The sequence below is a fragment of the Haliotis cracherodii genome, unplaced genomic scaffold, assembly GCF_022045235.1.
Source record: "Haliotis cracherodii isolate W230 unplaced genomic scaffold, xgHalCrac1.p SCAF_1, whole genome shotgun sequence".
NCBI classification, from domain to species: domain Eukaryota; kingdom Metazoa; phylum Mollusca; class Gastropoda; order Lepetellida; family Haliotidae; genus Haliotis; species Haliotis cracherodii.
In genome coordinates, this window is record NW_027266264.1 from 14,424,309 (window position 1) to 14,444,802 (window position 20,494).

Here is a 20,494-nt window from a genome sequence, read left to right on the forward strand (position 1 = left end):
AAGCACTCACGCATCAAGAGAGTGATATATCACATTTTGAACATCGATGTACAGATCTTACAAAAGCTCATTTGCACATACGTTTATCGGACTGCCTTTTGCATCGATAACACTTTCCGTTATAAATATATATGCAAATGCGTTCACCTACCAGGAACTACTATTAATCCTTATACATCGATGCAATGTCTGCTCGATCAACTACTTATCTGACGTTGTCTAGCTGACGTTCCCAAGAAGTTTAGATGGGGTTTTCCCGATGTATGGTTGCAAGGGTGGATCCAGCATTTTAAAAAGGAAAGGGTCCAAATTGTCAAAATTAGAATGTCTTTGCCAAGGTTTGATTTCAGGAATGACGTATATAACGATCTATATACGTCTTTGATTTCAGATTTGAGAGATGTTGGCGTTTCCAGATCTGTTTCACAAAACATCCAATCAGATTCAAGTGAATCAGTATCTGAAACAGACATGATAGTCTATGGCATCACGTTAAATATTGCCGATCCAATCCTATCGTCAGCCTTAAACCAATATTCATCTCTTGCACAGCAAGGGGCGGTCGGGTAACCTTTTGGTTAAAGCGTTCGCTCGTCACGCCGCCGAAGACCCGGGTTCGATTCCCATGAATACAATGTGTGAAGCCCGTTTCTGGTGTCCCCCGCCTTCATATTGCTGGAATATTGCTATTTACGGCGTAAAACCATACTCACTTGCACAGCAAAGTTTCGCCGGAAGTGGTCCTCTGCATTTGCACTATGGGAATGTTAGGCGGATGACATTGCCTTCCAATCTAGATGCCTGTACTTCGCCACCTACCACATCTGCAAGTTTTAGAGAGACATGAGTGGAATAAATGTCTTCAAATTCTTGTTCAATATTCTTTGTCCCCTCTTGTCTCCCACAGTTGGTGGTGTCTATCAAAGCGTATACGCGTGTACAACATATAAAGTTCGACTGCCAATGGCTTCAAGTCAAGAACGTTTTCCCACACGAGGATGAGTGTCAGACTGCAGTGTGCGTAAATATCCTTTGGTAGTGTTGCACGTTTCTCTATCATATGACCAGTCACCTGACAATTCAAAGGCTGGGGGATCATTGACTGAATCAAAGCAGATTTAAAAGAACACCTCCAAGTGAAAAAGGTTCAATGTATCAAACAAATCAAACATTGATATCTACTATACTGAGGCACACTCATCTAATAATATCTATTTTTCAAATCATTCACTGTAACTTATTTTTACCGGCGGTTTTTTTAAAAGAGGAAATTTCTAACGTGTTAGTAAATAGCTACCGGCTCATCTGGAGCTGTAGGATTCCGCCACTGTTCCCATTCCTAATCGAAGTCCAGATGCTGCAATCAGTTTCTTGTGTGAAACTGAGACAATATCGTCATCGTGTAATTATAATATTAGAAACCAGGACAAGGCGTTGTCTGAATATCAAACCTATACGTGCCGCCTCCGTGGTCTAGTGGTAGAGCGTCCGCCCGGAGAGTGGAAGGTCCGGGGTTCGGTCCGGGGTTCGATCCCCGGCCGCGTCATACTACAAGACGTTAAAAAATGGTACTTGTTGTTACCCTGTCTGGCGCTCGGCATTAAGGGGCTAAAACAAGGACTGGTCGGCTCGGAGTCAGTATACTGTGTCTGAGTGGGGTATTCATGTTAAACTGCGGCATGGTATCTCAGTGAGCTAGCACTATAAATCGGCAGCAGCAGCCACACAAACACACACACGCACATGCACGTCGCTATATAAGTGCAATAATCTTGGACGCGACGTTAAACCCACTTTCACCTCACCTCACCAAACCTGTACGTCTACAAATCGACTGCAAATTAAACTATCAAATAATAGCAGCTCTTTAGTACTCAAGAACAGAGACATTTTTAGAAACAGTCCACAAAAGAGAAACTTTACAGTCTACCTGTTTATCCTAGTAATGGGAACAAAGTCGACATATTGATTCAAAGCATAAAATTAAATAGGTTCTTATTTATAAGATATATGTGCACGTACGCTTACAGGGTTTGTCATTGGGATATGTTTTGGGGAAGGTGAATGAGTTGCAGCGTATAGACATCACGACGTGTCAGTTCCGTGACATTGTTGGTAACTATATATGGTGAAACCTACGAGCACGGCAATACAGCGTAATGTGTGACAGAGCAAGGATCATAATCGGACTGAAGCTGTATGATATTCGAACCAATGCATGTCCAGGGAATCCAAGGGGACATAACTCGCACTTAGGCCAATAGACATTTTTTGCTTCCCTTAAACAACAATAACGTAAACGGAGATGCACAACAGCATTGACGGTAAATATCAAATCAGAGGACCATGTAACTAATAATAATATCATAACAACTATAAGTCAGCGAGCCTGGCCACCCGATCCCGTTAGTCGTCTCTTACGAGAAGCAAGGGTTGCTGAAGACCTATTCTAACCCGTATCTTCACGGGTCCACATCTATTTCAATGGAGCATCTTGTAGTCGCGTCTGGCTGTCTTATGTCTTTGTTGCATAACATTACTCAGCAATATTCCAGCAATATGACGGTGTACATAATCGAATCTGCGCCAGACAAACCAGTGACTGATAATTTGAGTAGCACGTAAAGCTGCCGGATACGATGACACCGTATACAGTTATTAAACCAAGTCACCGAGCCCGGCCATCAGATCCACATATAGAGTGAGTGAGTGAGTTGGGTTTAACGCCGCTTTTAACAGTATATTCCAGTTATATCGCGGCGTGTCAGCTTAAAGTGGGAGGAAAGCCCGAAGTGATGCAGGTCTCAGACGTTAACCACTTCGGTGAAACCCACGAGCATGGGTATGGTGCTAACAACCTAGAAACATAATCGGGGCGAACTGGGATTCGAACCCACAATCAAAGGTTTCTGGCATGTCCAAGGGACGCAACTCTGCACAGCGAATCGCGGCGCCTTAGACGACTTGGCCACATATAGACACTCATTGAGACAAGATATAGATGCTGGGGAATTGGTCTATAACCCAGAATCTCCAAATAATATATGAACACCTCGTGAGTATTCAGGGTAAGAAAATAGGTCCCACAGCAACCTAGATCTATGCTTGAAAGAGGATCGGTGGCTTTGTTGATTGCATTTACCGTTTCCCAGATACGTGAATCGATTATTTACAGGTCGCCATCGTATAGCTGGAATATTGCTGAGCGCGGCGTTAAACAACAAGCAAACAATTGCTCATGTTCCCGAAAGCCTTTACTGACTAAGTTATTTTAGTCACAGACATGCAAATGTTGAAATAAGAACTCATAAAACGATACATCTGTAAAATACAATATTGAATTGCGCTTGTGATTATTGTAAGTGGATTTACGAGCGTTTTTGAGACAAATCTAATTGCTTTAGAAACAATTTCATTTTCTAAAAAGGACTAAATAAAATACAAAAATAGTTTTGTGACAAGGAACTGATATTTTTGTCAATTGCATATCGTATAACGTGTTAAAAACATCGGATCTCATGTCACTCATGCGTAGGAAGTTGTTATAGTACTATCAGTGGTAGGAAAATAGTAGACAGACAACTCGTACTGGCTTCATTGAAAATGTTGACTTTTGTCACATTCCTCGATTTCTTTACGCTCTCTTTTATATATAACATTTAATCACCAGCTATCCCTTAAATTAAATGCATTATTCGTCAAATGGTTGCGATAGGTGTTGACACGCCCCAGACACATGTTTATCCAATGTTTTCATTTGTTTACAAACCGGCTGAGAACGACTAACTAGTCCGACTGATTACTACGCCTTTGCTATCTAAAAAATGCAGCCACAAACAGCCACAAATCCGAATTGAAGTATTGTTCGGGTGTAAATATTTATAGACACTGCTGGTATAATATGAATTATATTATTTATATAAATGAAAAATATATTTGCAAATTCATAGTGAGACATATTTCTCAAAACAAGCGGACTACGTTTTCACACGATCGGCGGCGAGTCCGAGGCTCAGCACGGTGGTGTGACCATGATGGAGTCGACATGAGATGAATACCTGAAGATTGTAGGTTTACTTTGAATATGATTTTGAACATTTCCTTGCTGGATTTCACGTGAACAATCATCATGGGGTCATCGGAGAAGTGTTTCACAAGAGCTGTTCACACGACGTTGATCGTGATGTTCAGCGTTCAACTGGTGAGTTGAAATATGCGACTTGAATCTCGTCTCGAGATGATTCACAAATCGCAAATAAGGGGTCGAGTTTAAAAACAAACTATGTTGGCACGTAGGTATGGAAGCAGGACACTGTTACTGACATACAGTTGACAAAACTTGTTACCTAGAGGCCTTCTAAGCCATCAAAGTACTGGTTTACTTATCACTGCCCCGGTATGTCATTACGTCAAATAGTGATCTTGAGCGCACCTAATGTCAAAACACTCTCCAGATGAAAAACAGTATAATTAACCTGAACAAAGTTTAGTTTCCACAGATGAATATAAATGTTTGTTTTTTTAGTGACTGAAATGATTATGAAAAAGTTTCTGAATTTTTTAGTTTTAATTTTCTGATATCAACCAATTTTGTATTGGTTAGTGGTAACATATCTATGGGTTAATGTTAGCAAATGATACTGGTAGTGTTATGACTAATCACATAGCTGTATCTGCTCAGTGTCTGTAATGATTGACAGTAGACTTGGTAGACAGTAGTAGACACAGACATTACAATAAATCATTCTCAGTCGCCAAATTGTAATCCGTGTCACCTGCCAACAAAATGGCCGAAGCCTGAAAGCCCTTTTCAACAGTGGTTCATCCATTAACCAATGTTAACAGAAATGTTATGAAGAGTAATCTTGATTTTTCATGCTTAAATTTGAACCTATTGAATGCTGCTAAGATATTTGTAAGAGTTGTCCATGTTAAAGTGTAAATCCTCTATAGTGTTCGAATGCAAGGTGGGGCCTGGGGTCCTTAAGAGTTACGGCTATAATATTTGAGTCTAGGGATCTCATGATCTTTAGCTTTTAACATTGTTGTTATCATGGTTGACAAGGACCCCACGACTGTCATGCTTAAATTCAAACGCTGCTTCGCTCTAGTGACATATTTTGTGGCTGACAACAGTAGTAAGGCACAGAAAGAGGTCCTGTTTCCTGCTAACTTCATTCGTGGGGCTTGTGAAATTGTGGCAATTAGCACAGGTAGACCTGTATAGCAGTATTGTGCTCACTGATCCATGCAATAATCTGATAACATGCCTTTACTGCCAGCCCTGGGCTATTCCCAGAAGTACTGTTACTGCTGGTTGTAGTGTATAGCTCACAATTGTGACATTGTTGGCTCAGGACAATAGCTGTTTCTTGTGTGACTTGGTTAGGTTTAGACTTTTTTGTAGTGACTTATTCAGATATGTTATGTGTAATGCAAGTTGAAATGTCTGAATATTTGAACCAACACCCATTGTGTACAGACCAGGGTACCTTATTGTGCACTAAATATCTACGACATCTACACTAACTGATATTCAGTTTACATGGTTTAATATTTTCATCTTTTCGTGGAATATTTGTTTTGTTTAGATCTGAATGTGTTCCAAATATTACATACTTGTTGTACAAGGCTGATGATGGAATGGTTACAATGCTTACTGCCAAACTCTGGATTTCCTACTTGATTATTTACAGACTACTGAGATCTAGCAGACTACAAAATTCATTCAGGGATTTGAATTCTTGAAATTTGTCATTTCTTAAATAAGATAATTTTCGTAGTAGTACTTTTTAAGATGTGCTGACTAGTGACAACTAAGTGACCGACTATCAACATTTTATAAGCGTACAAGTATATTTACTGTTATATTTCTGCAATTAAGTAGCTGCTTGATGGAGACAGATGTTTACTCTATTCAATATTATATAGACAATATTCAACATGTTCAAACTGTTCCAAGTATGATACAATACAAATCTATATATTCAAATTCACATGGTTCATATAAATGTCAATACAGTTTAGTCCTTCCCTTGGGTTATCTGGGATTATTGTTAGAAAGATGCAAACTGAAAGGCAAGGAAATAGAAAGATGTTATCAGTATTACACTGTAAGGCACTGAAAACACCCACATTGTCAGGTCCCCCATTGTCAGTGAGATTGGGAGAAGGGGGTCAGGTCAGGGTCACTGACATTCCAACAAGGGTCAATTTTAAACGGGACAGTACAATGTTCTGGCTTACTTCATGCCTGTTTGGTTTGTTGGTCATGTGGTGTGATTTGTTACTTCACATGAAAACTTGGTCATTTCAGTCTTTTTCTTTTTTGGGAGGGGGTGCTAGGTTGAAAAAATAATACCAATTTCAAAATATGTTTTTCTTTTTCTTATGATTAGTCATAATTCATTGTTTTGAAGATACATTTTCAACGTGTTTGAGTATTTCAATATTTGAGAATTGGCGGATATGTAAGCCAAGTTCATGTAAAATCTGTCCTCACGAAAGTGTCAACTGATTTTGATGTTATCGGTAACTGTGGTGAAGCATCTGCATGTGAAAAAACTTAAATTTTAGACATTGTCATTCTGTATTTGAGTTTATCATGTTTAATTATTATACTACTCAAAAGAAGTTACGTACCACTTTACTATAGTTAACTGTCTTTTCAGTAGTATACATAAGGATGATATAACATTTTCATTTGTATGTGTATTTTTGGATCTTTGTCATAGCCCAGACATGTTGACTGTTTAAAGTAAAAGATTTTGGGGGTCGTATCCTAGATTCCAAAGAGGACCCACAATTTGCCCAATAAATACTGTGATACACACTGTGACGTAGTAAAGGAAATTTGGATAGTATTACACCATGTCTATACTGTGTGTATGTGATAAATTCAGTATCTCTCAGATCCGTATGGTGATGGTCACACCCTGTTTATGAGAAGGATCTGGTGAGTAAGAGTTGATTGGTCACCTCCCTGTCCTTGTGTGGCAGTGTTACTTCTCCAGTATTTGCACAATGTGCCCTGCACATTCAGGGGCTGAATGTCTCAAACACACAAAATAAACACAAGTCGCATTATAGTGACCATGGAGAAGCACACCGGGTCTGTAGAGAACATTTGTATGGGTTGTGAATGGATCCATGGCAGTTTGCCAGTGGATTACAATGGGTTGTAATGTGAATTATGATTTTGTATAACATGTCTAAGTTGTAATCGTCCTTGCAATCAGGTTGCAAGTCCTCTCCCCCCAATATTTGGATTTTCAATAACTGACTGCCCCTGTATTTTACTTTCTAGACTATTGTTTATTCATATGTTGAATCAAGGATTCACTGATCTTATTTTTGTCAAATACGGAAAAACAAATAAAAATCATAATGTATACTTTGTTTTTCCCACCAACATGTGACACAGGCAAAATGTTTTGTGATTACTGTGGGGGTTTTTAAAACCAAGATAATTTGATGCTTAATTTTAAGTTCATATTTATTCAGTCATTCATAATAGCTGATCCCATGCATAACGATATCATATCTCTTGCCCTTGATACTGAGATTTTGATGAATTTAATCCTGTAATCTTCTGAAAACCCCAAAGCTTTGCTATAGACAATGGGAACTTGTAGTCTGTGTTACAGACCCTGATACAAATGTATCAAATATAGCCCATGCAAGTCTATAATGTTTGGCAAGTCTAGATTACTGCAGTATCTGAAAATAAAGAGCATCTCTGGGCTCCTTTTTATTTAATTTTTATTAAGATAATTTAACAACTGTTGTTTTTTTCTGTACGATATGTTCATTTCAGAGTCTAGATGTTAGTCTAGGGAACAAGGTCAACTCCTGTATCCACTGGATTCATCTGTGGTGTCTGTTTGAGTCCAAATGGGATCAAGTTGAAAATGGCTTTAGCAGAAAATAATCTGCTTTTCAACAAATAGAACTAATGACCTTCCTGTGAAGATTCATGAAAATTACGTTAAAATATGATGAAATTTATTGCCTGGCCAACCAACATCTGTGGTATACAGTATAGGGAGAGAATAGTTATAAAACCTGAGTGTTTTATTTGTTTGCTAGTTAAGTATTTGATGTATGTTAGGTATAAAAGTTATTTGTATGTCCTGTGCAATAGCTGTAATGTGTATTTTTATAAGAGGTAACACCCACCTAGGTTCAGAGACCAGCACTAGCTGCTTATAGCTGTTGTCTGCTTGCACTGAATGTAGCAGAGGCCAATCCAGAGTCACAACATAAACAAATACACATAAGCTGACAAGTAACCTGTAAATAAATAGGGTGTGCGCTCCCCTTGCACCTCCCTGTGGATGTGCCTGTGTGCAGTGTGGTGCACCCATGTGTAAACACTGGTACCAGGTTGAGACATGTGACTGGTGTTAGCATGGTCAGATGGCTGGTATAATTCACCAACTCCACTGTACATTTCCGAATATTCCAAATTACATGCTGACGTGTCACTATGTCATGTATATGTGGAGGTATTTTATCTTGCTTATAATTGCACTGATCTTGCTCTAAACTTGGTTTTACAAATGTTGCCAAAAATGATCGTCGGATAATGTTGACAAAAAAGGCCATCAGATAAAACCAAATGATCAGATGATCCTCATATGAGATTGGTCTTTTTAAAATGGCTTATGTAAGTGATTTAATCATTTTAACAACTATATTTTAGAGAAGAAAAAACTCCACATTTTCCCCAGTGCCAGACGAGTGGCTGTGTCTAACTCTCTATGTTACTGAATAGAATTAATTCAGAAATATGGATCTGCGTCATGCCCATGTACCATGACAAGTGCACTACTCCACACTGTCAACATCAATGTTTATGACTAAAGCAATATGGATAATTGATATGTCTTTTGTTCCTCCAATATGTTTTGGGGGCATCATTTTATGTTTTCAATTTATTCAACACAGTATATTAGGACACAGTTACCAGCTGCAGATTTGATGGTTTAGATTGTTGCAATTTGCACGGAGTCAGATCTTGCTTCTAACTAGTTTGTAAAGTGTAATAAAAAACAAACAACATGTGCATGGAGATATGTATACGAACTATTTTGTCACACATGTAGGTTAACCAGGTTTCGTCATATGTAAACATCAAAGTCTAGTTGGTCAAGTCTCTTGTGGTATACTACTATGTACACAGCAGTGATATGATATTCATGTGTAAACATGATGAAGGACACTAGGCAGTAGAGGACATTGTCAATGAGAGATTACTTATGAAAGCAATTGATGATATAAAGACTTTGAGCATGTTCAAGAGCTTGTATGTCAGGACCTGGTCCTTGTAGTTATGGATGGTGATAGTCATAGAATCAGTATTTAAGCTGGTTTTAAATTAACAAGATCAAAGGTAACTGGACACATAGGTATTAGCATAAATAAATAAAAGAGATACACATGATAACAGACTTATTCTGGAATTGGTTACAATCTCAGCTTCTCAAGCTACAATCACCTTTCATGCCCACTGTGCCTGTGGCATAGGGGCTGGTGTCAAAGCAGTCTCTGCAAATGTGCTGCAGAAGGGCATTAAAGCTAAAATCATTATCAGACAGTAATGTCTCATTGGTTATTTTCTTTGCCCTCATCAGTTGGTGAGGTTTTAACATTTTTTAAGATGGTTGAGGTAAAGTTTTTGACATCCAATCAGTTACTGCTGTGACAGGGTAGTCTTCTTCTTTTTAAAAAAAAAAATCATCTTGAGCGTGTTTGTTTTCCATGCTGTAGTGTGGGAGAATAAATGATGAATTTATTGTTTCCTGACAACTGTTTTGTTCTGAATCATTATTTTAATTTTATTTTAGGCAGTTACCTTTTCTACTGTAGACATGGTAAAATAACTGTATGTATTAACTCAGAAATCTTGTTTTGTTTGACCCTTTCCTTTCTTCGGAAGTATTACATATGGCCTTGTATTATGGCCATAGTTAACTTGCATGTATGCATACATCATGTATATAAAAGTAATGATACATTCTTGAAAAAATACTCTCCAAGGACAGAAGTATTGATTTTCACACATTCTTGGATGTTGGCAGTGACCCATCTAAGTCGATTAGTCTACAGATTACAGAATGTCAAGACAATATGCATACTAGCTAATGTGGAAATCACTGTTTTAATGTGATCAAGAGTCTAGGATTGTCAGTCACTCTGAATTATATCTAACTCTGTCTAACTCCGCTGCATATTGTATCATCTGCTAGCCGATATTGACAGGTCATAATTAAGCATAAAAGTCAAAGGATTCTTCTCATAACCCTTATGTTAAAAGGTCAGGATTGGGGGCATGTGTTGGGGGTAACCAGATTCAAATACCTGGTAACCACAGGAGAAGACCTCAAGGGCCCCAGGGGCGGTCGGGTAGCCTAATGGTTAAAGCGTTTGCTCGTCACGCCGAAGACCCGGGTTCGATTCCCGACATGGGTACAATGCGTAAAGCCCATTTCTGGTGTCCCCCGCCATGATATTGCTGGAATATTGCTAAAAGCGGCGTAAAACCATACTCACTCACTCACTCACTCAAGGGCCCCATGACCTCTTAAATTTTGTACACTGCAGATGGTTTCTTCATAAATAAATTTGGTGTACTTGTTTAGGAACACTTTGTATGTACCAGTTTATTTATCAGTCAATACTGAGGCCAGAAAAACAGGAACAAGATTAAAGACTTGGAGATTCTGGTAGTTCTAAATGTGATGAAGTAGACATTGTTAACCATCAGATTATTTTGTGAGGCTTTCGTTTGATATTAACATGGTGTGGGAAGTAAGACATTAGTCTTAAATAAGTGGATTGATATGTCAGTATAATTTGTGAGACTGAGGGTGTATGTGGTCTAGATTTTTGGATCACGATATGTTTTAAGGAAAGACAATTATTCTGAACATACAGGAAATATTTGTGTTAATAACTGAATGTGGGTGTCACCACTCAAACCTGCATGAATAGCCTTGCATATTGGAATCAACATTATGTTAATCATACAGTTATTTATAAATATATGGTAATTCTTTCATTGATAAGCTGAATTTGATCGGGGTCCTGATTCAAAAATTGTGTTCATATTGCAATTAGCAGTTGGAGCCTATTGAAAACATATTTTTCTTGTGTTCTTGCACTTATCTTGTGTAGATCAGTGGTAGATTTAACAACAAATTTGTATGTAGCCAGCAGGGCTTGCTCCTTTTGAAAGTTATCGGCCCTTCTTCAAACTAACTGGCCAACAACTAAAATTTTAGAATTCCCCACCCTTAAAATGCCTTTTCCTGCACTCTGAGATTAGATCTTGGCTTACATAATCCTCATTTTGTGGTAGGCAAATAAAGAACACAACATTACAAACTGGCACTGGTTGTCATTCTACTGAGATGATAGACATATATTTTTCTTGGAGTTAATCATTCACATTACCTCACCCCACCCCCCCTAAATAATTTCTCATTGAAATTACATGATTCACAAGCAGTGTCAAATAAAAATTTGAATATTCATGGAGAAGGTGTGAAATTTTAACTACCCAGATGGGCCATCTAGTTTACATTTCAACAAGTCCTTTGTAATTTGAACGGGTCAGCAGTTAAATCCACCCCTCTACATCTGTTTGACAGAAAACTGCAGCCCAGAACGGGTATATAATTGCCTCGTATTGTTATCCCAAGGTGGGTGACATGTACTGTTATGGCTGATATTTTCATCCTCTTTTTTTGTTACAGGTGAGCACAGTTGAGAGGCAGGTGTTCGACTTTCTTGGCTTCATGTGGGCGCCCATCATTGGCAACTTCTTCCAGCTGTTTTGTGTCATCATTGGCCTGTTCGGCACCTGTCAGTACAGACCAAGGTTTATAATTGTGGTGAGTCACTGGTCACTTAAGCCTACCATCTAAGGCAAGGGACTGTAAAAGTCCAGCTTCCACCCTTGCTGAATTAGGCTTGAATTTCGTGGCTCGATTGAGCGTCACCAGTTGTGATTGGAAGTTATGTCCGTTCTATGTCGCTCCTATCGGATTCCATCCGTCATTTGACTTGCATTTGCTTCAAACAAAATGGTGACACCCATTCAAGACAGTCTGATCGATAATCAACTGACAAGATCTATTTTGTCATATAATAGGTCTTACCTCGCAAAGTACATCAAACCACTTGAGCACCTTGATTAAAAAACATGAAAAGATTCGGTAAACATCTGTCCACATGCTCTGCAAATCCTGCAAATGACCGAAATCTTCTCTGCAGTTGCCATGTTGTTTATGAACCGAATGCCAATTTTGTTTGGATGTTTGATTGGACTATGCATAGACACGTTACTCCAGCCACAATATTACTCCATAATTCCAACCAAGTTTGGCAAGGGTGGAAACTAGACTTTTATAGTCAGTTAACTCACTTACCTCGTGAAGATGAAGCCTACTCGCAGGTTCTACATGTACTAGACCCCTTTTCATAGGATTAGGTGCAGTGTTTTTTATGCATTGTAACTTAGAACCTAGTTGCTCTTACGGAAATATTTTGATGGATACTACTGGTACTACAAGCTGCTGCGCCACTGCTTGACATATAATCACAAGCAGCAAGGCAAATTAGAGATCTCTTCAGGATGTGAAAGAGAGGGAAGTTTGCATTATAAGCCCTGACCATTCTAGGTTTCACTTATTTTTGTTTAACCATGTTGACACCTAGCTGTTTATTATCCTGAAGCATCAATAAATTGTTCCCTGAAGTTAAGGTGCTCTGACTTTGCCCAGATAAAGTTGAAGGCTGTACTGTGAGCTGTTATTGGTTGGGTTCACTTGAACTGAAATACCTTATGTGGGTAGATATGTCCTTGTGGAATGACGTACGCCAGGTTACTGTGGTGATATATCCCGGATAGGGGAAATCAATACTCATTGGTATCAGCATCATGGTTAATTACCATAGTAGGAGCAAGGCCCACAGCTGCTTCTATATGTAGATTTATGATGTATGAAGATTGTTCTGGTAAGTCACACAGCCGAGATACTTGGTACAACTGTTGATCCCAATCTGGATGCATGTCCCTGAGGTATACTACTCAGTTTTACAAGCCAAGGGGTAGTCAAGTAATTGTTAATCCCCGTTAGTATTGGATGATCTGGATCATATGAAAATAAATGTTGACATTTATTGGATATTCATTGATTGTCGACTGAAGGAATAATCATTATCCCGAAGGAAATTGAAAATTTTGATTATTTACTGTCATGTTCGTGAAGACTCAATTGATTTTAGCACAGACTGCATTTATGATGTGCCATAGTGTGTTGTGAGGGAATAAATGTGTTCTACTAATTTCATTTTTTAAGTGGAAGGAAATGTGTGAACAAAGTGCTGATGTGACATATTTTTGGCCAGTGATAAGAAGATTAATTGATTTGGTTCATTAACATGATCAGATGCCCAGGTAAGTAGATAATCTGGCTTGCACTAGACTACTAGCTTTTGGGGATCAGCTGTAGTCTAATTGACTAAGGGATCGGAATAGTCACATGTGGCAATCTGTCCCATACTAAAGATATCTTTGACATTGTTAGGGCAAGTAAAACTTGATCCTGTCAATAGGCCCCTCTAACTGATCACCTTATTCAATGTTGTTGGTTAGAGTAAGGTCTGATATTCATTGTTCTCTAACATTATATGGCTGAATACATGTCGAAATGCAATGTAAATATTGACAACTCCTGCATGCTAAGATGTTTGGACTAGCCTTGACTTCTTATGCTAATACTGGTAATAGGATTACGTGTATTGACCATGTGTAGCACTGCAGCTGTGTGAGAGAAGGCTATGTGGCACTTGATGTGGGTGACCACTGGAGGTGGATTAAGGATGATCTGTTATAATCTGGCAGGATAATCCTTACTCCCATCATCCAACATGTGGAGACATACAGGGACACTGAGACGAGCATGTTGTACACAGTGCGTGGAATTCTTACCTCAATCCACAACAGTGACGTTAGTTCATCATGTCAGTGATTAAACTGTTCAGCATATATAAAGCAAAATCTGGTGATATGTTATCTTCTGGATGTGGCTGTGGATGATTTCCTAACGGATTTCCTTCCTTGGTTGAAAAAAGACAAATAGATTGTTTGTTAAATTATATTTAGTCATGTTGGTGATTGGGATTTGTTTATTTTTCTTAGGAACTAGCCATGATTGATAAAACAAGTTACTGTTTGTTCAACATGTTCAATTGGGACTTGTTTCGTGGAAGACAGGCTCAACATATGGATAATCAATTAGGTGGTTTCTTTCAGGAAGTTACTTTGTAAATGCAGGTTTTGTCATTTGCTCAACTGGAATGAACTTTTCTTGTTTGATAAGAGTTATATTCAACATGAATTTACCGTACCATAATCATGATAATGATTTTGACACATTGTTTGATGCCCATGTGAAATAAGTGGAATAATCTTTCACATATTTAATTGAAATTCCATAAGCTACGTGGGTGTAATGTAAATGTATTGCAAAGATCTCAATGAATTGTGTTATCATGCTCACTATGCGCATTAGGCTCCACATTTATTTCTTCAGACCGATTTGCAAATGAAACTAATTTGAATGTAATATAGGCAGTCATCTTGAGAAAAGGATGTGATTTACACACATTTATTTGTATTTCCCTTTGGTATTTCCCCTTCAGTTTGAACTTTGACTGATTTTACACAATGATATTTATCTACTCATCATGTTTTGTATTTTTTAAAACTCTGATCATTGTGGGGTCTTTACCCTTTTTTGATTTAAGTTTGTGTGAGATGAGTGCTTTTTGTCGGACTGTTCAATAAATTGAGTTCAGATAATGTATTTTAAAAAATTCTTGATAGACATCTGTTAGTAGAAGTTACTACATTAGCTTCTCAGCCAAAGCATCAGATGTGTTAGTTTGTTTCCATACATTTGATTGCTAGTGCTTCATATATTATTCAACATCCATTGAGAGTTCAACCATGACACAGTATGATTTGGTCAATTGATCAGAAGCAATCTTTGATTGAATTGTTTTAATCCTCATAGAAATCTTGGTACTAGTATAGTAATCTTTGGTTTGTCTGCATTTATCATTATCTTCACTCGATATCTTCCAGCCTGAACTTTCCTGTTGCCTGGTCACTGGATTATGATGTGAACCCATGAACTTGACATGAGATGTCCTGCACCATGACTTATGAATATATTGATTTTATGAAAGAAAACAAAATCTAGATATGTATAGAAAAGCAAGTCTAGCCAGCTCTTGCTAGCTCTATTCCATATATGAAATCAACTTTGGAAAAATTATTGTTTAATATAAGCGTCCAGAAGGGTATTGTGTAATGTTAGATTCATAGACTGAATGTTAGTCTATGGTATGAGCTAAGCTAAGACATACATTTTTCTCGTCTCATCTTTGGACTATTGGCAAAATTCAAAGACTGCAGCACTAACACTCATTTAACAGTGGGGAAAACTTAAGATGGTAAAGTAATAAAAGTTTTATGAAGTACTCTAAAGGTTACCATCGTAATATATCATGATATGTACTGAAGCAGTTTGATACTGGTAGGAATATTGCAACCGTTTCATGTTGCCATTTTGAAAACTTCAGTGGGAATACTGTGCTTCGATAATTCATGGATTATATGTTATAAAAATCTATCATGATCGTTTCGGTCAGTTTCTCAATAAACACTTGTTTTTTCAATAAAACAATGTACAAAAAACTACAATGGCCACAGAAATTCCATGCTTGAATGATCTTGCATTACTGAATAAATATTCATGTACCTCCTCAAGTGCCCACATAAACAAATGCTTGAAGTCATTTCGTACCATTTTTACTTTATCATATTTATTGCCATTGTAACTAAGGCCAGCTTGAATTAAACATTTGGAAATCAATAAACCCTTTGCATTGCATGAGAGAATATTGTCCTGTTGCCACAAGCTGCCTCTATGCTGTAGATTGCCCCCACGGAATCCAGCTGAGTCCAAAGTCCACTCTGTATGTGATTAGCTGTGGTCTCTATCAGGCTAGGAAGAGATAGCTTGCTAGGGAAGAACTGGATCATTAAAACTATAAATTATTCTTCTTTCCTAACACCATTGTGTCCATGGACATGCTGTGTTGTGTCTGGGTCATGTCACTAACCGATATAGCTCTCTAAGTGTCTAGCATTATTACATCAAATAGGTGTGTGTTTGTTTGTTTGTTTGAGTGTGTGGGGGTTGTTGGCCAGAGATATTCATCCACGCATGTGTTTGTTGTTGAATGTCGAACTCGGAAAGATGGTAGTCTGTAAATATCCAAATAATACTGTGATTGACATTATTGACATTGATCCACACAATTGTGATACGATGGTACACAATCAACCAAGTCACCGCGTCTGACCACAGGATTCATTTAGTCGCTTCAGGATTGCTGGGGAACTGTATTTTTACCCTAAATCCCTACACATGATTATCTCTGACACATGGAACTTGACTAGAAAGTACCCATCTGTTGATCTGTAGCTCAAAAAGTGTGCATGTTCAAGACATTTCTGTGATGAATCCAAGGGTAGACACCAGTGGTCAAATCGATATAGTCCACCTCTCATTTTGGACTGGTGGTTTATGTTAAGTAACTAGATTTTGTGAGAACACTTCTTAAATCGTGTGAAATCTTCACTGGTATTGGACAAATAGAGTGCTTGCTGTGTCTATCAATGATGATTCAATGTGAACATGTTGAATTGAGGGTTAGCATTGTTAGGTGGTTAAGAAGTCTTGTCAAGCACTTTTTTGGTGAACTTGATGTTTTCCTTCCAGGGATATGATATATGTGCCAGAATGTCATGTAAGATGTCATAGATGATGATTGCTTTAGCATGTTGGAGGGTATACAAAATGTTTTTCTCAATGTTTAAAAATTCAAAATAAGACTTGTATGGTGTTTGTAGCCCTTCACTCACTTGGTTAATGAAACTAAAGACAGTTATGCAAATGATTGGTCCTAGTTGGTAAACTTAAGATCACTGACAGAAGTCCAATTAGATTGAAGCTGGTGTAAAGGGTGCATGTAGTCACTCAGCCATGAGTCTATATTATTATCATTGACAGAGTCCTTAGTTTCTCATCCATGTCAAGACAAATGTCTTGTGGTTCAGTGAGATCAGCTTCTACTAGCCCAGGACTCAATATGCTAAGGTTAAATAATACTGAAAATAATGCCCTTATACTTATTCAGGCTAGTAGGCCCATGTTATTGGCACAGACTGCATTCCTAATTTGAAACACTGGGAGTGAATAGTCATGTTTTTATGACCAGAGCAGCCTTTGCTTACTGGAAAGCATTGTATAATTTAAACTGTTGAAGTCAAATTTATGTTCACTGCAAGCACTGTTTTTGAAAGGTCACATCAGGTTGTCATTGTTGCAAAGGAAGTGTCTATTCACTTTGCTCTGTCACATACATATATTATCCCTTGAGGAAAATAAGCTCACAATGATGTCAGCCTGAATGAATTCATGCTGAGAAAATAATGGTTCAGAATTGCACATCAGTATGCGAAAGCCACATTAGTCAGTTAGTGACAATTATAGGGGCCTATTTATGTCCCTGAAAGGGTTAGCTCACTTCCCAGTGACTCATCTTTGTAAGGCTACACTGTGGGACCCAAACATTTGCCACAACTTCGCAGCGATCCATCAGGTTGTGAGGTAATTCTAAACAAGAAGAGTAAACAAATGAATTTATCCTCCCATTAAATAATCATACCTACATTTAACTTGATGCATTCATGTTTACTTGTACCATAAAGCATGATAAGATATTGCACACTGGAATGTATGAAAGGATGAATAGGTTCTGTCTGGGTTGTTGATATGGCAGTTCAAGGTCTAAAGGAAAGAGGGATAACGTAGACTCAAGCATGCAATACACACATACTGACACTTGGGCTTTAGCAGTTCTCATAGTGTCTCCATGGTCTAGTGGTAGAGTGTCCCCCCCCCCCCCCGAGAGCGTAAGATTTGGGGTTTGATTCCTGACTGTGTCATACCAAAAGATGTTTAAAGATGTTGTTACCCTGCCTGTTCTTGGTCATTATTGAAATAAGACAAGGATAGGTCGGCTTGGAGCCTGTATAACATGTCTGAGTGGGGTATCCATGTCAAACTGCTGCTTGGTATCTCAGTGGGCTATAAACCGACATAATTTCAGACTAGTGCAAGCAGCCACACATAATCTTCGAACGCAGAACATCACCTCACCTGATATTTCACGAGCCCTTTATGTATCAATTTGGCCAAACACATTAGCCTACTGAACTTTGCACCTTAAACAAATAGGAATGTCTAACCTGGTTGTGTTAAGTACTAGTTTCTTCAGAACTGGCTTGAAATGTGTCTGTGATGAAAAGAATTAACTTTGTCCTGGTTGTGAAAATTATCGTGTCATTTGAAGGATATAATCAGATAAGTGGTGAGTGATAAAAATTGCTACTAGTGTATCTGAATAAATCAAACTGATTTAGACTAGTCCATTTGATATGAAAAGTTCTGAACCGAACTATGATGGACTGCGTTGATGAAGGTGGTTGCAAATCATATTTTAACATATCCTCTCTGAGATCTGCCAACTTCTGGAGTGCCTGGATCCCACTGGTGTTGAACGCTTTTCCTGGCAGTGTCGGAAGTCTTCTACGACTGAAATGATGTCATCATTTGTGTCAATGCATGGCAAGTTTGGGAATAGGTGGAAATTTGGTGAATACAGAGAATGTTCACCAAATCCGGTGAAGATGGAGGAAGTTCAATGAGATCAATGCTTTGCACCAACAGACTTGTGCATAGGTTTTTCTGATGTTGAGCCTTGTGTTCTCACGCTGTTGCCTAAGCAGATTAGCATAATGTTAGCTATTAATGGTCTGACCTTTGACTGATGACACCATGTATGCTTGGATGGCTGTTGGAGTTAGCCCTTTTGGTTGGAGAAACTTGATGACTGTCTGGTAGCCCTTTTTGTCTATTTACATTAACAGGGTATACCTATTCACTTTAATACCTACAGAAATATGCTTTCTGGTTGTGTATTTTGTTCATATGCAGCCTGTAAACATGGGACGTATTGTGCTTTGTACATGCAAATTGTTCAGGGCATACCATTCATTCTTCATAGTTATGCCTCGGAACCTTTCAGCCGCCCCTTGTAGCCTTGGGTGAACAGGACTGCATAGGTATTGTACGCTGCTCTGACTTCTCTTGACTTGCCCCAGTATGACTAATACAGGCCATCCATATCAATACCTAGAAGAAGTTTCATTATACACAACATGTTTACAACCTCAGGAAATTAATCTAGCAGTGAGTTAATTCTAATCATATGAGATCTTACTATTATACATTAAAAGCAATAGCAATGTTTGTCTCCAACATTTAGAGAAACTGCAAGCACCCGTGCACACCTGTTGCTATCTTTCACTCAGCATGGAACTACGGGAATGTTTATTGACTGTTACATAGTATGTCTCTCATAAAGTGAGTTATATTTGTGAAGCTTATTGACTTGATGTCATGCGGACATGCAGAGCAGGAACAGACATGGATGTTGAATGTTATTTCCTTGATGCTTGCTAAGCATGTTAAGTAGATAGCTAAGTCTGTGATGACATATTATCCCTGGTGATGTTATCATAACATGCAGGCCGCATTTTAAGGGTTTTTCTAAGAAATCATAACTTTTAACCTTTGTCAAACTCATACTGATACAGCCCAAAATTTTATCTTGGAATCAGTAGATTTTGGTATGAACATCGTTTAAAATTTAGGGGTTGCCCCTATAGTACATGATAGTAGGTTAACATTATCCAGGCAACTCCTTCAGTCTTTGAAATATAACATAAAGGGTTATGATAATGTGCAATGTCAACTGAAAAAAATACTAATTACATTTATGTTTATGTATTTCTGTTAATTGTCTACTTAGGAGAAATTACATTATACTTGTGTAGTTCTGTTTATTGTCGACTTTAAGAGGAATGAGTGCATTTATATATCCTTCAGCTGTTCATTTCATTGGCATGTGGGAGACACTGTGTAATAGTCGTAATTTAATATATTCAGAGTGATGACATGAAATAGCAACTGTTGTAAAAGGTTTGGTGGATAATTGTATTTAAGCAATGCAACATTGTTTTATTCTTGTTGTGTCAATGTGAGTGTCTATGTAGATGATACTATTGAAAGTGTAACTGTTAGATGTATGCGACTTTTAAGTCACGCTGAATAAATGTTGACGCGAAATCTATGACAACTATGTGAAAATATTGTGGAAGTGCAACCCAAATCAACTATAAGGGTAATGCTATTTTTCAGGGCATTATCATTTGCAGAAGCTCGAGGTCTTCCATTAAGTGCCCGAAGGAGGGCAGTTGAAATGACCGAGGGCTTCTGCAAATGAT

At 38.1% G+C, this 20,494-nt stretch overlaps 1 protein-coding gene across 2 annotated transcripts in view; it reads left to right on the top strand.

The window, feature by feature from the left end:
* The first annotated feature begins 4,024 nt into the window (after positions 1 to 4,024).
* Positions 4,025 to 20,494, top strand: part of LOC139473420 (sodium/potassium-transporting ATPase subunit beta-1-interacting protein 3-like) — a 29,509-nt gene continuing 13,039 nt past the window's right edge. For both annotated transcript variants that reach the window (XM_071255992.1, XM_071255997.1), the window contains exons 1-2: positions 4,025 to 4,201; positions 11,760 to 11,897. In XM_071255992.1, coding sequence (XP_071112093.1) covers positions 4,130 to 4,201; positions 11,760 to 11,897 — 210 coding nt within the window. In that variant the 5' untranslated portion in view covers positions 4,025 to 4,129. The remainder of the gene's footprint in view (positions 4,202 to 11,759; positions 11,898 to 20,494) is intronic.